This window comes from Vigna unguiculata, chromosome 3, assembly GCF_004118075.2.
Source record: "Vigna unguiculata cultivar IT97K-499-35 chromosome 3, ASM411807v1, whole genome shotgun sequence".
Taxonomy (NCBI): Eukaryota; Viridiplantae; Streptophyta; class Magnoliopsida; order Fabales; family Fabaceae; genus Vigna; species Vigna unguiculata.
The window spans coordinates 35,717,637-35,735,556 of record NC_040281.1 but is presented as its reverse complement, the minus strand read 5'-3'; the positions used below and the strand labels follow the sequence as shown (position 1 = coordinate 35,735,556).

Below are 17,920 nucleotides of genomic sequence, written 5' to 3'. Positions count from 1 at the left end.
GTGACACTTGTAATTTTTAAATTTTTAAGATGAGAAATGTAAATATTTAAAAATAAAAAATGTTATTTTACATTTACATTTTTAGTATTTTTAAAAAAATATATAATTTTTAATAAAGAAATTTAAATGTAAAGATGTAAAAAATAAAATTGATTTGAAAATTTAAAAAGCATAGGGACTAAATTGAAGTCCCACATTTTTTAGATTTTATACATCACATCATTCCACCTAATATATTCAAATTATTATTTTTTATATAAAAAAATCTTTATAATTTTATATAACTTTTTTAAAATCTAAATGTAAAGTGACACTTGTAATTTTTAAATTTTTAAAGTAACAAATGTAAATATTCAAAAATTACAAGTGTCATTTTACATTTACATTTTTAGTATATCTAAAAAAGTTATAAATTTAAAAAGAGACATTTTTATGTAAAAAAGTAAAAAGTAAATTCAATTTGAATATTTAGGAGGAGTGATTTAATGTATAAATTCTAGAAAATTATTTTAACAAGTATATATAATTTTATATAAGTTGTAAGTAAACTTAGTTACTAATGCGGTCTTAAGTTGTATAGGAACTAAAAACTGGCACTAAATTAATTCAAAATTTTAAATATATGAACTAAATTGAAGTCCCATCTCCGATGAAAGTGATTAAGAGATGTAGTGTATAAGTAAAAGGACTCACTAAATTCCATGCGGAGGAGATTATTAGTATTTAATATGAGTTTGGAGTCCCACATGGGTGAAAATGATTAAGAAATGTAGTTTATTCACTAAATCTAATGATATTGAATATGAGTTTGAAGTCCCACATCAAGTCAAATTGATAAAGATGATTAATATGTAAGTGAAAAAACTCATTAAATCTACTGGAAGGAAGTGAAAGACTCATTAAATTTATTGGACGGGTAAAAATGAGTAATAGGACTAGGTCTAGACCATGGTTAGGCCTAGTTATTATGTTTTATTACAACATATCTATACATGATAAAAAATCATTTTTCAAAACATATACTTTTTTTTTAAATCTTAAAAATATAAATGTAAAGTGATATTGGTAATTTTTAAATTTTTTGTGACAAATTTAAATTTTTAAAAATTACAATTATTATTTTACATTTATAATTTTAATATTTTTTAAAAAAATTATAAGTTTAAATAGGGATACTTTTTATTTAAAAATGTAAAAAATCACTACAAAAATATATAAATTTAGTTTGGGTTTATTACTTGGGTTATAATAACCTCCAATAAAAAAATATACGTACCACAAGTCTTAAAATTCCTCTCTAAGTATCAGGTTTAACAAACCCAGCAAACTTATTCTCACCTTTTTTTATTTTCTCTTTTTATAATTTTTAAAAATTCTCGATTTCTTGTATGTTACCTCTCTCGTTGGCTAGAGAATTTAGGATGAGGAAGGAGAAACAAGATTTTGGGGGTTTCTCGTGTGTTACCTCTCATCTCCCTCAGTTCATTATCTGAGTCTTTTAATTTCAATTTTCGTTTCTCTGATTTCATCTCCGTGAAGTAGTTGTGGATCCTTTGTGTCCTACGAGGAAGCTTTCAGGGCTCGTGCCTCTCCATGGTAAATGTGTACCTCTCATCTCCCTCATTTCATTGTCTCAGTGAATTTCAATTTCATTTTAGTCTCTCTTTTATCTCCCTGAAGCAATTGTGTGGCTCGTGCCCTTGGAGGCTCTTTCGATTTCATCAATCGTTTCCACTTGAAATCAGGTAATAAACACCGTCTTTCAATGTCATCATTGTTCTATCTTCTTTCTAATTCGTTCTCTCCTTCAATTTGTCATTCTTTTGATTTCATCTCTTTGTTTATATTTATCACTTTGTTAGGTATGGAGAAATATATATATATATATATATATATATATATATATATATATATATATATATATATATATATATATATATATATATATATATATATATATATATATAAGCTTTAATTGGAGACACTATGTTATGCTTAATTACAAATTAAAAATATTTGGAGAGGATTTGCTTAAATGACTCTTAGAGTGTTCATTTGGAGGAACTTGGGATCCATTATATTTTTATTTTATTTTATTGATTTGATAAACAAATGCAAAGTGTATTCAATGTGTTACTAGTGGGAGTGTTTTTCTAACAGTAGTGTGTTCTAGAAACGGTACTTGTAATACTAAATTACATATATGATTAAGCATTACTTCTTGGGTGTTGAAATTCTAGTGTAAAGTTAGTTGAGTGAGAATTTGAGTAATTGTAATCATAGACATCAACTAACGATTTTAACATTTGGTAGAGAAGTTTTCTAGCAACAACAGATAAATCGGTTAACATATAAATTGTGAAGTGTTTTTTTATTGATTTGAGGAATCTCAACAATGTTACCATTTGTTTTTTATTTGATGCAAAAAGATATTATTTACAGGATGAATGACAAAGGAAAAGAAAACTTTAAGGCGAATGACCCTTGCCTAGTGGCTGAAAAAGATAATTCTGAGATTAGGTCCTATGTTTATCAAAGTTGACCAACACAATATGTTGACCAATTATCTAAATTTCAGGTGGAATTGGAGTTTTGGTTTGAACTTATGTTATAAGATTATTTCCTTGCATTATGTTTATGTTGTATTTTTTTATCCAGTTTATTTATGGTATTTGTAGTTTAAGGAGAACACAAGAATTTCCCTAGCTTCTAGATTTGTTCTTCAATTAGATCTTTATTTGTTGTTGTTTTGTGATGCACTCCTTTTGTTTCTTGTCGAGTAAATAATTATTAATAAAACCATTTTACTCTTTTAATCTTTTCATGATCTTATGAATTCAGATAATTTAATTGTTGAAAAAAAATACTTGTAAAATAGGTTAAGGGAGAATATCTCAGTCTGTGTGCATTTTACTACTAAAAAAGTTCACTGAAAATTTGTTCATTACACATTGTCATTAGGAACCCCTGTGAAGATGCTTCTTCTTGAAGCTTCTGAGATTTATTTATTTGTTATATTTGTTAGCCTATATTTTCTAAGCAATCATATGTTGTTATCCTTGTATCCTTGTATTTTTTATATTTGTTAGCCTATATTTAGTTTGACAACAAGTGATGTTGTTTGTTCACAACCTTCACAGAAGTGCAATTTCAATAACAGGGGTTGACAATTATTAACACCTGGGTTAACATATATTGTGGTCAACGCATAACTTAAGTAAGTAATGTCACATTTTAGTTGGGACGCGGCAGGTGGGAAATAGGACTCACGTGGAACACCTTCAAAATGACTCCAAAAATAACGACAAAAAACCCAATTCAAACACAGACCCAAAATATTTAATTTAGATTTAGGGATTTCAAAACTTACGGGAAAATCGAACTTCCACAAGGTTTTACAACTTTTCCACAATAGGGGTTCCAACAAAAACTGGCTCATTTCCACGCTAATGGTTACGGACGACGAACCAACGACACTTTCGTCCAATGGGTATACACACACCGTTAAGACCAACGACAACAACACATAAAAAATAAGAAGGAAAACGAAGAATGAAACGGGTTTTCAAAGAAAAAAGGGTTCAACACTTTCTCAGTTGAAGAAGACGATAGCTTGAAAAAAAAGAGGAGATCGGTTGAAACTACAAAACTTTCTGCAAAATCGCTTTTGTTTGAATACTTTTTGGTTTCGAACCATTCATTTACCCAATATGTACTTTAATTAAAAATTAAATAAAATAAAAAAATACTGTCATGTCATGTTATAAGATACATGTAAAATTTTGTATGTCACTATATATTTTCCTTTCAAATATATATATATATATATATATATATATATATATATATATATATATATATTATAAGCACATCCTATATACTTTTCAAATTAACTATTTCTTTTAAATCTTATTTTAAATTAAACAAACTAACTTAAATTTCATTAGCGACAAACAAAATAGTCCTTTATAAAATAGTAAACTATAATTTGTGTCACTATATTTTTGGATATACACGTGTCAGTGTTTTGTTATGGGAACCGTGATAAGAAATTTGTAATCTTTAATACGTCATATACCAAGTTTTAGAAAACAAAAGAAAATAAATTTTAGCTGCAAAAGAAAGAAAACAAATTTTGACATTATCAAAAAGAAATTAATTTTTAACAAAGTTTACAACTTTACACAGAGGACTAGCATTTATATTTCCTCCGGTTTTCTCTTTCTGCATTCATGTGATTAAAAAATAATTCTAACCAAATAATCATTAATAATCACTAATAATGTGATTATTTTATTTGAAAAGTAAAAATGTCTATAAATGTTATACATTTATGTTTATTATTAATTTGACTCACTAATAAAAATTTAACAAATAATAAAATAATCATTGTTAAAAATTAAAATATGATTAAACGTGAAAGAATTTAAATTAATAGAAAAATCAACAAAAAATAATATTTAATATCTAAAATATTTACAAAAGAATAATTAAAATATACATTAAATAAAAAAATAAGTATATTTTAATGTTGCTAGAAATTTCAAAGAATTTTTTTTTGCAAAAATTAAAGACATACTTTTCAAATCTTTTTCAAGTTTTTACGGAAAGATTCTTCAAGTGTCAAATAGATCCCTTTTCTTGTTTTTTAACAAAGACAATAGAAATTTCAAAGTGTTTATCTTTTTGTATCACAAATATATTGCTTAAAAATTCAAAGGTATTTTTGTCTTTATAAAATCTATTATAGGAATTTATAATATAGTTAATTAATGGAGTTAATTATTCTAATTTTTAATGTAAAAATCATGAAATCGATTATTATTAATTATTTCCTAACCAATGTCCCGGGTTAGCATCCTCCACACAATAAATATTAATACATAATTTAGTATGAATATATCTATAAAAGAAATCACACATGTATAAAATTATCTCTCATTCTTTCATATTTTTTAAAGGGAAAAATATTTTAAATAATAAATATGAAAGGAAAAAAAATATTGATAACTTGTTTTTTTTTCTTAAAAAAATAAAAAGAAAACATGTGAGAGTGGGAGAAGAGTAGAATTAATGAGAAACTCAAAAGACAGTGTAAAAAAATAATAAAAATATCTCAATAATATTTTTATTATTTACTATATTTGATTTTATGTTTTATTATTTATTAAAATTAAACGTTGGGCTTTATAAGAGAAATAAAAAGATACCTACTTTAATTTCCATCCATTCTCAATATATACTACATACATATAATTTGAAAATTTCAAAAAACATTAAAAATTTTCTATATACACATTTAAAAAATTTTAAAAAATTTGGGAGGACCATGACCCCCGTTGCCCCCATAAAGATCCGTCATTGTCCATACCTATATCCAGTCAATGCGGATATTCTCCTTTAAAACGGAATCCAGTTGGGCAATACCTACTAAGGGAGGCAGGTTTATTTGTCATCCTACCTATACTGAATCAATTTGTTCTTTACTCGATTTATTTGACCTTTAAACTTATGTTCAAGTCCTTTTATAAAATAATTATATCTTAAAAAAATAAAAATAATTTTTTTAAATACATATATTTATTATAATTTACTAGTTATATATATATATATATATATATATATATATATATATATATATATATATATATATAAATTTTTATGGTTAAATATATTTTTTGTCCTTTAACTATTGACTAATTTAGTCTCCATCTTTATAAATATGTCAATTTATTTATTTTAATCCAAAAATTTAAAAGTTGAGAGACTAAACTATGTAAAGTCTCAGAGAGACTAATTCCAATTTGCACAAAACAAAAAATATATTTAACGATTTTATTATTTTTATGAATAATTAATTAAAAAATATATAATTTGATAAAAATAATATTAAAATATTATGTGTCAGTTATTTAAAAAAATTATCTTTGAAATAAAAATACATTATTTAATTATTTATTTTATTAAATAAATAAATAAATAATTTTTTCTTTATAGAAGACTAAAATTATTCCATGATGTATTCTTAGTATGTAATCATTGGTCAATTTTTTTTATGATAATAAAAAATAATAAAACTATTATTATTATATATTGTTATAATTATAAAATTAAATATTAATTACTTTTATAATTTTATTATAAATTATTTTTATTTATTTTGTAAGTAGTTTCATAATTTAAAAAATATTAAGTTTAAGAAACGATTAAATTGAACAAATTAGTTAAATTAACAAAAACAGATACTTAAAGAGTAAAATTACTAAAATCCTTATTTTAATTTTAAAAAAATTATTTAAAAGATAAATAAAAAAATAATTACAAATCCCCTTTATATAAAATTAGCAAAAACACATAGGTAATAAGTATGTGTATTCGCATTTTTTACGTATATATAATATTATGAGTAATAAAGTACAATTTATCATTGGTCTACACACCTGCTTGAAGAAGGAAGCAGTAAATTACAAAACTCATAAGATTGTACATTAATTAATGTCTAATATATTTGCCTGAGATTTAGGGTTAATATATTATATGTAAATCGATGATACTTTTATTTAGTATTTTTCTTTCTATGTCATCTATGTAGTAAATTTACATTTTTTAATAAAATAAAAAATATTTTTATTACATTGACATAAAGAGAAAAGTACGAAATGAAAGTATTATTAATTTACAAATAAAAATTATGTCTAGAATGTGTTTTAAATTTCTTGTTTATTAAAAGTAATTATTTTTGTTAATATATATATATATATATATATATAAAATAGAATATTATGAATAAATAAATATCATTATTTATCTTTCAAAAATTTTTCTTAATTATTTGTAAAAGACATAATTTATAATTTGTTTAGATTTAGAAAATTAAAAAATTTACGAGACAATAAATATATATATATATATATATATATATATATATATATATATATAATGATATGAAAATATTGAATAAATAGCAATGAATATATTTTAATGATAAATAATATATATTGTTATATTTAAAATATAAATTTAATAATTTAAGTTAAATTTTAAAATGCATTTTTATTTTGTATTTAAATTTATCTGATTTTTATTTTCTTATAAAAATATAAAATGGATCAAAATATTTGTTGATTCTAGTGTAAATAAACTAAACTAAAATATTGCAACCTCTTTTAAATAAAAATAATGATGATTTTTTAGGCCCATTAAGTAGGTTAAATTTAGGGGTGTAAAAATAGGCTGTTCATTTATGGCAAGATGAGTTAAAAATTTTAGTTCAATTTTAGGTGGATCAATGTATTTTTAACGTATTTTTAACGGACCAAGAAGATGGTGGGTCAAAATGAGCGAGGTGAACCTGTTTTGCCATTTCCAATAAAAAAAGTATTTTAAAAACCGTATATTAATTGATTAATTAAAAAGAATAAAAAGGAAAACAAATAAATAAATATAAGTATATGAAAAATAATAAAGTGAACTGCTACTCCTTTTCTTGATATACATTTCCATACTCTTCTTCCACTAAAGGATAAAATTAACTCTCTTCTTTCCAACATTAAAGATAGAGGAAAGTGTACCTAAGTCCATAAATAAAAATTTGTATCGTAACACTTAAATTTCAATAATTATTCCGTATTTCAATGAGTCATTTTTATTTCTTATAATATATTTTTGTCTCTCATTGATCAAATAAACCATGTTACTTGGAAGTTGGATTTGAAATCTTTGTATGTGTGTCACTTAAGTCATTATAAATTGATTCAAGAAAATTGGATAGTGAATAATATGATATCATTGATTAAATATTTTGTGACAACTCTAGCCAACTCATTAAGAGGGAAAAATGAAAGAAAACTAAATGTCGAAAAACAACATATGTGAATCTGACATGTCCATCTAAGGGTCCCTCCACTTCAAATAATCTCCTTCCTTACAACGGTCTTCCACTTCAAATCAAAATTTCAAATTCTTTTTTTCCCTTTCTTTTTTCTTTTTTCTTTTCATTTCTCCAAATTTCTTAATTTATACAAATAAAAGAACCACTATTTTAAGCATGCAATATGAAGCAAGTAAAATTGTGTTTATTTTATTCAACAACCTAACTATGTTGCTTCGTACATACAGAACAAACAAGTTGACAACCTAAGCTGCCCTAGCTGGAGCTGGAGGCTGAAGAATGTGAGTTGTACAATTCATGACCACAACATGTTTTTCCAACTCTTTCATGATGTCCCCATAAAAGAGAATTCTTAAACAAGGTTTAATAGATTGTGATTTTTGTTTTTCTATGCATTGGTCTAATGCTTTAAAAGAAAAAATTATATTTTTATAACCACACCTATATACTTTTTCAAATTAACTATTTCTTTTAAATCTTATTTTAAATTTAAACAAACTAACTTCAAATTTTATGATTTCATTCCCGACAAAAAAAAAATAGTCCTTTATAAAATAGTAAATTATAATTTGTGTCACTATATTTTTGGATAAAATACACGTGTCAGTGTTTTGTTATGGGAACCGTGATAAGAAATTTGTAATCTTTAATACGTCATATCCCAAGTTTTAGAAAACAAAAGAAAATAAATTTTAGTTGCAAAAGAAAGAAAACAAATTTTGGCATTATAGAAAAGAAAATAATTTTTAACAAAGTTTAAAACTTTACACAGAGGACAAGCTTTTTTTTTTTTCCTCCGGTTTTTTCTTTTTGCATTCATGTGATTAAAATATCGGTAGTGCACAAGCTGGCCCAGTTGATTCCTTTCCTCTTTACGGCTAAGCTTCCATTCCAAAGCCCTTGTTGATGCATTGAACGATACTCTAAAAGGGAAATTTTCCATTTGTTCTTTCTGAGTAGAACTCAGCAATAACTTCATTCTCCCCTGGTTAGTTGATGCAAAAGTTTGAGAATTTTTAAGACAATGAAGAGGGTGAAGAAGCTACAACAATTGTTACTCCTTTCTTATAGGCCTAAACCTCTTCAAATTTTCATGGCCATGATGTTTCTCTATTTGCTCTTCACCACTTTCGAAATCGAAACTTCTCTTGCTTTCAAGACCAGGTTTGTGTCAGTGTCCTCCTTGCTGGGGACTGAACACGAATACACCCATCTCAGCGAGGCCTCAAACTTTCCCTCACAAGGGGTGTTCCAAGGTTCAGTGCATCGGAAAGCTTCTACCTTGAGTTTTATTGAGGTTTTGAACTACAGTAGTGTTGCTAAAAACGAGGTTTCTGAACTCCACAAGGCTGCTAAGCATGCTTGGTTTGAAGGGAAGAGGCTTTGGGAAGAAGTGGAGAGTGTGACGAAAATCGAGAATGTGACAAGGTTCAAGGCTGAGAACCTTTCTGATTCGTGCCAGCATTCAATTTCTTTATCTGGTTCTGAATTGAGGGGGGAGAAAGGGGTCACGGTGATGATGCTTCCTTGTGGGTTGACATTGGGGTCTCATGTTACTGTCGTGGGGACCCCTCGTTGGGCTCACTGGGAGGACGATCCTAAGATATCCGTGGTGAAGGAACGGGAGGGGAAGGTGATGGTGTCGCAGTTCATGATGGAGTTTCAGGGTTTGAAGAGTGTGGACAAGGAAGACCCTCCCAGGATACTACATTTCAACCCCAGGTTGAAGGGGGATTACAGTGGGAAGCCTGTTATCGAGCAGAACACTTGTTACAGAATGCAGTGGGGTTCTGCTCTCAGGTGTGAGGGATGGAAATCCCGGGCTGATGAGGATACTGGTGATGCATTTCATCCTTTCTCATTTTCAGTTTTGAAAATGTTTTATGTTTTGTGTTTTCTTTGATTAGCATCATGATTTTGAATTGGGGCTGTGAACTGCATTAAAAGCATGGTTAGCATCTTTGATTTCCAATTTGCTGATTTTCTGTGCTTTCTGTAGTTGATGAACAGGTGAAATGTGAAAAGTGGATTCGTGATGATGATAGCCGCACAGAAGAGGCAAAGGCAACATGGTGGTTAACCAGACTGATAGGGCGAACTAAGAAGGTGGCTGTAGATTGGCCATACCCTTTTGTTGAGGGGAGATTATTTGTTCTAACCGTAAGTGCTGGATTGGAAGGTTACCATGTTAATGTGGATGGAAGGCATGTGACATCTTTTCCCTATCGCACGGTTGGTACACTCTGATCATTTTTCCTTTTTCTGTGTGAATTCATTCAGACATTTCTGAATTGTTTGTGCTATATTGTCAGGGCTTTTCTCTTGAGGATGCGACTGGTCTATCCATAAAAGGGGATGTTGATGTGCACTCTATATTTGCAGCTTCTTTACCTACATCACATCCAAGTTTTGCTCCACAAATGCATCTTGAATTACTTCCTCAGTGGAAAGCTCCATTGCTTCTTCATGCAAATGTAGAGCTTTTCATTGGAATACTTTCTGCTGGCAACCATTTTGCTGAACGGATGGCAGTGAGGAAATCATGGATGCAACATAAACTAGTCAAATCTTCAAATGTCGTGGCTCGCTTCTTTGTTGCCTTGGTAAGAGTAATGCATCTTCCCTATCCACCAATGATGATAAAGTACAATCCTTAACTACCTTTCTTTTTGTTAATAATATATATCTACTATTTTTCATTTCTCATTTTTTTGTATACTAGCATGGAAGGAAAGATTTAAATGTGGAGATAAAGAAAGAAGCTGATTATTTTGGCGACATTGTTATTGTCCCTTACATGGATCATTATGACCTGGTTGTGTTGAAGACAATAGCTATCACTGAATATGGGGTGAGTAATAGCAGAGTTGAATATGGGGCGAGGAATATCAGAGTTGAGTTATTCATTGTTGTTGAAAATTAATATTTGCAGATTCGAGTGGCCGCCAAGTATATCATGAAGTGCGATGATGACACATTTGTGAGAGTTGATTCTATGATAAGCGAAGTAAGAAAAGTAAGAAATGGTAGAAGTCTGTATATTGGAAATATGAATTTTCACCACAAGCCTCTACGTAATGGCAAATGGGCAGTAACATATGAGGTATAGCGTCTCTTATCATTTATGTTTATAGCCTATCTTTCTTCAAAATATATAGTTAGCATCTATGAAGCCTGGATACGGATACAGATATGAATACGGCTAAATTGAAAAAATATAAGACACTGAACACGGCATATATATACATATTAGTTTCAAACTTTTAACTAACATACTTTCAACTAATACAAAAATGAATCTAATCTATCTATCTAATATTCAAAAAAGTGAAAAATAGTGATCATATAAGATTTCTTCCTTATTTTTATAATCATAATAGAAACTTATGTGATAAGTTTACAAGTTTATGGGTTTTTTAGAAAATCATTGAATTTGTAATTATTAATATTGTGTTGGAGTATTTCAAAATCATGTCAAGATAAAAAGATATCTTTCAAATTGGACACTTTATTGACACGTGTGTCGTACGAGTATGTACGTGTGTCGGTGTCCGATACGTGTCAGATATGGGGCACGCCATTAATATGGCGTGCCCAGGCTTCATAGGTTAGCATACTATATTATTTTGTGGATAATGCCCTTTTGTTTTGTTTTAAACTTATGGTTCATATCTACCAGGAATGGTCAAAGGAAGAGTATCCTACCTATGCTAATGGTCCAGGTTATATAATCTCTTCAGACATTGCTCACTTCATTGTATCCAACTTTGAGAATCACAAATTAAAAGTACGTTTTCAATTATCTTGTGTTTGTGTGCATATACTTGTGTTTTCACATAAAGGGTTGAAGTTTTGGCTGATTATTGAGGACAATTTGAATGTGTTGTAGTTATTTAAAATGGAGGATGTGAGCATGGGAATGTGGGTAGAAGAATTCAACAGTTCAATTGCAGTTGAGTATGTGCACAGCTTGAAGTTCTGCCAATTTGGTTGCATTGAAGATTACTACACTGCACATTACCAATCTCCACGACAAATGACTTGTATGTGGCATAAGTTGCAACACCAGGGAAAACCCTTATGTTGCAACATGAGATAGCCTATGATCATAATATTCATATTATATATTTGTACATAGGCACTGAGGACCTTTTTTTTTGGCCTCCACATATTCATTCATTGTTTTACCTCCTACTTTTCCCCATTTGGATTCTCCTAAGTAGAAGGCCTAGGTTTATCGTATAAAGTTGAATACTGCAGCGATCGCTGAAGGAGCAAACCAATGATTTGTGAATTTGTAATGTGGTAGACATTGTAACAGAAGCCAAATGAAATGTTTATTTCTGGTTTGACTTCATATTTGGTTTGCCATACCAGAATTACTGTGTGAATACTGAGTCTAGTTTAGTGTTTTGGAAAGACCTTCAATCTCCCTTTCTTTTTCTTGATCTTATATCTCCTCAACATATATATCTTTATTAGGATTATAAGTGTGAATTTGGATAGAAATGAGTCTTATTTCGAGAGCAATATATAAGAATCTTTTACTTATTATCTTAAGGTTTTGAAATGTAAAATGGTATTTTGACTTTCTTATATGAAATATTCACTGTTGTGACTTTCAAAGTGAACATAGATGTGAAACCACTAAACTACTATGAAAATAGCAAGTTGAAAGATGTAAGATTTTTTTTTTTTTGGATAAAACTAGTTTATATTAATAATAGTTGTTTAAAAAACATTCAAAGCATAATTATGTTAATTTATGCAATGAAAAATAGCACTATAAAGTAATAATTTCAAAGCAATAAAATCTAATAAAATGTGTCTTTATTATTAAGGTGAATGTTCTAATTTTTTCAATGGCAAGAGTTTTGAAAGTAAACAGAAGTTTATGAATAGCCCAGATTTTTCTTCAAGAATTGTGTGAGCTGGAATATTGTGGAATCTATTGGAAGGGGCCTCACTTGATACATTCTCTTATTTTGAATGTGCAGCACTTGTATTTTTTTTTTCTCAATAATACACCCAACTTATTCCACAACGAGGAGATTCTTGTATGAAAAATACTTTTTTATGATAAAAAATATAATATTTTCATGTTTATTAATCTGAAATGAATATAAAAATTTAATACTAAGAATTTAAAGTGCGATTGTTAAGGTTATAAATTATAATAATATCAATATTCAATATATATTTAGAAAGGAAAGATGTGTTCAATTTGATATAGTTTATTAAGATTTAAAATTTAGTTTAATTTGAGTTAACTAAACTTAAGTAATAATCTTAAAGAGAAATAAACAATATAAATAAAAAGTAGAATGATATATTTGACGTGAGGAAGTTACATTTTTTCACTGCAAGAGAAGTCATATCGTCTTAAAAAAAGTTTAAATATGTTTTTTGTCTCTAAATTTTTAATGAAAATTGGAATTAATTTATCTTTTAAACTTTGAATCAATTTAGTCTCCTTATCTTTCAAAAATGAGTGAATTTAGTTATTTTAACAAAATTTTGTTAAGTTTATTTGACGTTTTAAACACATTTATAAACATTGAAAAAAATTCGTTAAAAGGATTAAATACACACATTTTTTAAAGATAGGAGACTAAATTGGTCCAAAGTTTCAAAGGGGACTAATTCCAATTTTCACTCAAAGTTAAGGGACCAAAACATATTTATCCCTTAAAAAAATTATGTCAAAGAAGTTGTTAAAAGATTGGTATTAATTTATAATATAAGATTAACTAATATAATAACAAAAATAGTAAAAACTGATTAAGTTTTATGTGAAATCAATAATCAATTAAGAAACAATGTTTTATAAATAATAGAAAATTTTAATTATATTTCTATAAAAGTGGGATTGGTTGTCGGACTAGTTCTTCAATTTATCTAAGGATACAAGCTTCTATTATTGTCAAATTTATAGGGGTTATTTATGCATTGAAGTATGCTTGAATGAAAGTTTATCAAAGACTTTGGTTGGAGAGTGATTCTTCTTTTTTATTTTTTGATCAACAAAGAATGAACTTTAATTAAAAAGCGCACTTAAGGGGTGCTCTAACCCTTATACAAAATATCTTATATAATTTGATGCTCTAACTTAGCACTATAACACTAGCAAAAGAGATCCTAGAATCAAAATCAATTGCAGCAGGACCCAATTTTGTGAATCACGAACAAGAAGACAGCAATATATATGCCCCATTATGTTTAGACTTGGCATATTCTGTCCAACATTCTAGACCAATTATTTAAATGCTAGCCTAGTGTCCCTTCTATTTATAATGCGTCCAGCCCCACAACTTTTGCACTGTTATATCAGATCCAACTTTGTCATGGATATTAGACAACCAAATCCAACCCTGTCACACATACCAAGCAAACAACAAGATCCAACTAGGTTCTAAGGTATTTCACTTTCTTGACTCTGCCTTGGATATCAATCACTTATACCAACATCTAGCCCCTTCATACATTGCTCTTGTAACCTTTCTAAAGAAACAATACAGACATATATGATGGTGTGCAAAATGTGCAGCAGTGAGGAAAATAGCCTCTACATATATTGGAAAAATTTCTTTGTCATTGACAGTATACCCAGAGTGTAGCATCTCAGTTATCCTTTTTGCCTTCATCCACTCGTGCATCAACCTTATGCCTTGGATACTTGCTTTGGGTTTCCTTTATATATAGGCAACACCTCTCTACTATTCCCTTTCAATATTTAAATTTATCTTCATCCTTGCTTGAGGAACTTGCATTTGGTTACCTATCACCCTGAAACACACTGAAACACACAACATTACCATATCACAATAATTTTAAACATGTATGCGGCGATAGGTACAAATCACTAAATGAGAACATCACAGCTAGAATCTTGTGTTTCATCCACACCCAAGCTACCACTTGAGCATGACTAAAGATTTCTATAGGGTTAACTTTTTTATGCTTAAAGATCACTCCATTCCTATGGTTCCAAATTTCCCCTATAATATTTAACCACATTCCTCGCCAAGCTAGATTTTGTCTGCTATTAAGGTCAAGAAGGTGAAAGTGTTGAAAAGTTAACCTTAGGTTTGATATGGTGCACAATACTCAACCCCAACCACCTGTCGCACATATTCCATACCACTTGGGACACCTTACATGAGAGAAATAAATGCTATGCAGTCTCTTCGTGTGCATTACACAAGTTGCAAAGACTATGTTGTAATTGGACCCCCTTCTTTAGTAGGTTATCCTTGGTTGGTAATTTATCCTAGAATACCCTCCAACCTAGTATTTGAGCCTTTGGGGTTACCCTTGTGTTCCATAATATTTTAAGCTTTTTATTCTCTTCTTCCTCAACATTACTTTGTAAAGCATTATAGGCTATTTTTACTGAGAATATCCCATCCTCCCCATCTTTCCATTTCCAACTATCTGGGTGTCCCTTACGCAATCATGGCCCATTAATAAGTAGGAGGAGTTGTTCCTCCATGGTTGATTCCCAAACAAATCTAGGTCTCCTCCAAATTAGGTCCTAAAACCAAACGTTGTCCTTCCAGTGTCCAACCTCCCCAATAACTCTATCTTTACACTCTGATATTCAATACAACCCGGGGACCCTATCTTTCGGTGTTTCTTCCCCAATCCATTTATCTTCCCAGAACTTCACTGTTTTTCCTTCTCCTAACACCCATTCAAGATTATTATCGAACCAAATTCCTTGCCTAGTACTCCCAGACACCTTATGAATGTTTATCCACCATCTTGAAGAGGATCTTGATATGTTAGGATCGCTGAGGTTTCTCCACGACCCATACTTTGACTCTAGGATCAGTTTCCTTAACCCTTTATCCTCTGTACCTAATCTCCATTTCCATTTTGCTAAAAGTGCATCATTAAAATTTTGAATGTCTCTTATGCCTAGGCCCCCTGCCTCCCTCAGTTTGCATATATTTCTCCATTTAACCCATGCTATTTTCTTATCTTCCGCGCCCCAACCCCACAAGAAGTTTCTTTGAATTTTTACTAGTTTATTGCTCACACATTTTGGCAGTTTATAAAAAGAAAGGTAATATAATGGCAAAGTTGATAATACAAATTTAATTAAACATACATGACCAACCATACTTATAAGTTTACCTTTCCACTTCTCAATCATGGGTTGCCAAAATTGTTTGAGCCTTGGGTTTCCTCCAATTGGCATTCCTAGGTATACAAATGGAATTTTCATGTGTTTGCAATTTAAGGTGTTTGAAAAAACTTTTAACAAAGATGCACTCAGGCCCAAACCCCCAACTTTGGTTTTGGAGAAATTAACCCTAGATCCTGACACCAGTTCGAAACTTCTTAATATCGCTTTTAAGGTTCGTGCATTTTGGGCTTTTGCTTCACAAAAGAAGAGGGTATCATCTGCAAACTATAATAACCCCACATTTACTCCATTAGCGCAAACTTTTATCCCACTATACATGTCTTTCTTAACAGCTTGTCTCATTAGCCCTGCCAAACCCTTTGTGACAATAAGAAATAGGAAGGGCGCCATATGCCTAAGACCTCTTGTGGGTATAAACTCTTTAGTAGGACTCCCATTAACTAGAATTGACACTGACGAGGAACCCAAACATTCTTTAATCCAACCAATCCATCTATCACAAAACTCCATTCTCTTCATCATGTAGTATAGAAAGTCCTAATTAACGAAGTCATATGCTTTTTCATAGTCGACCTTTACTATTGCCAACCTCTTTTTTTTAAGTCTATATTCCTCCACTATCTCATTAGCTACCAAAATACTGTCCATAAGACCTCTTCCTTTGATAAATGATGATTGCGAGTTATCTATAACCTTACGCAACATAGTCTTAAGCTTATTTGCTAGGATCTTGGATATTATCTTATACACATAGCCAACTAGAGAGATAGGTCTATAGTCGTCCAGACCAAGAGGGTTTTTTTTTTTCGGTACTAGTGCTATGAAGGATGCATTACACCCTTTTGGAATTTTCCCTACTCTCCAAAACCATCTCACTGCTTGATTGACATCTTCTTTCAACGTTTCCCAATTGTGCTTTAAGAAGAGGAAGTTAAAATCGTTCGAACTTAGGCTTTTAGTCTCTCCAAATTGGTTTAACGTCTCTTTATTTCATTATCACTAATTTCCTTCGTTAGTAACATGTTATCATCCACAGATATTGTTTGAAACTCTATGTTTTGGAGATGAATTCTAAGGGCTTTAGGTGCAGAAAATCTTGTTTGGAAGACTTGCCTTACTTCCTCTCTCACCTTTGTTGGGTCCTCACACCACGTCCCATTCACATCCGCCCCTTTTAATTCGTTCGTGACCCTTCTCCATCTTATCCTTGAGTGAAAGTACTTTGAGTTAGTATCCCCTTCTTCTATCCATTTAAGCCTTGTCTTTTGGTTTAGTAATGCACTTTCCTTGTGTAAAAGTAACTTCAACTTGCGTAAAAGTTTCATGCGGCTGACCTTATCATCATCTCCTAAATTACTTTCATAATCTTTCATGTCTAGTTCGGCAAGTTCTAGAAGAAGATTTTGTTTCTTTAGGCTTATGAATCCAAACACATCTCTGTTCCATGATTTTAAATCAAACTTCAACTTTTTTAGCTTTTCTTTTAGACTTATCATTGGATTGCCTTTCCCGATATAGGTTTCCCATGATTGTTTTACCACCTTCTTGAAAGCTGGGTCAGATTTCCATATGTCAAGGGTTTTAAAAGTTTTAGGTCCCCAGTCAATTGTGACCGGTTTAAGCAATAGAGCACAATGGTCTAACATCTGCCTTCCTTTGATATATTGTTTACTATCTGGCCAATGCACTAGCCATTCAGTAGAGACCAATACCCTATCTATTATGCTCTTAGCCATTCCATTTTCTTTGTACCAAGTATATTTCCCACCTATCAATTGTACATCTAGCAACTCCATAGTTTCTATGAAATTATTAAAACATTGCATTTCTCTTAGTGTAGTGTTACCACTTGGATTGAGGCCCCTTCTTTCACTAGT

General features: G+C 29.8%; 2 protein-coding genes across 2 annotated transcripts; one reads left to right on the top strand and one right to left on the bottom strand.

The window, feature by feature from the left end:
• Positions 1-8,750: 8,750 nt before the first annotated feature.
• On the top strand, positions 8,751-12,282 carry LOC114175894 (hydroxyproline O-galactosyltransferase GALT6-like). Its single transcript, XM_028060742.1, has 7 exons — positions 8,751-9,729; positions 9,891-10,123; positions 10,204-10,494; positions 10,614-10,742; positions 10,824-10,994; positions 11,571-11,678; positions 11,781-12,282. The coding sequence occupies exons 1-7, from the start codon at positions 8,916-8,918 to the stop codon at positions 11,988-11,990; spliced, it is 1,956 nt and encodes a 651-aa protein (XP_027916543.1). The 5' UTR covers positions 8,751-8,915; the 3' UTR covers positions 11,991-12,282.
• Positions 12,283-16,307: 4,025 nt separating this feature from the next.
• On the bottom strand, positions 16,308-17,839 carry LOC114175387. Its single transcript, XM_028060158.1, has 2 exons — positions 17,174-17,839; positions 16,308-16,556 (listed from the first exon to the last, which is right to left on the bottom strand). Exons 1-2 carry the CDS (start codon positions 17,837-17,839, stop codon positions 16,308-16,310), a joined length of 915 nt encoding a protein of 304 aa, XP_027915959.1.
• Between the last annotated feature and the right edge of the window lie 81 nt (positions 17,840-17,920).

Excerpts from the sequence above, each read along its gene's own strand:
- LOC114175387 (XM_028060158.1), bottom strand. The coding sequence starts at position 17,839 with ATGGAGTTGCTAGATGTACAATTGATAGGTGGGAAATATACTTGGTAC. Across the intron at positions 16,557-17,173 it reads GGTGTGAGGACCCAACAAAG|AGAATGGAGTTTTGTGATAG; the intron begins GTGAGAGAGGAA and ends TACATGATGAAG.
- LOC114175894 (XM_028060742.1), top strand. The coding sequence starts at position 8,916 with ATGAAGAGGGTGAAGAAGCTACAACAATTGTTACTCCTTTCTTATAGG. Across the intron at positions 9,730-9,890 it reads CCGGGCTGATGAGGATACTG|TTGATGAACAGGTGAAATGT; the intron begins GTGATGCATTTC and ends TGCTTTCTGTAG. Across the intron at positions 10,995-11,570 it reads AATGGGCAGTAACATATGAG|GAATGGTCAAAGGAAGAGTA; the intron begins GTATAGCGTCTC and ends CATATCTACCAG.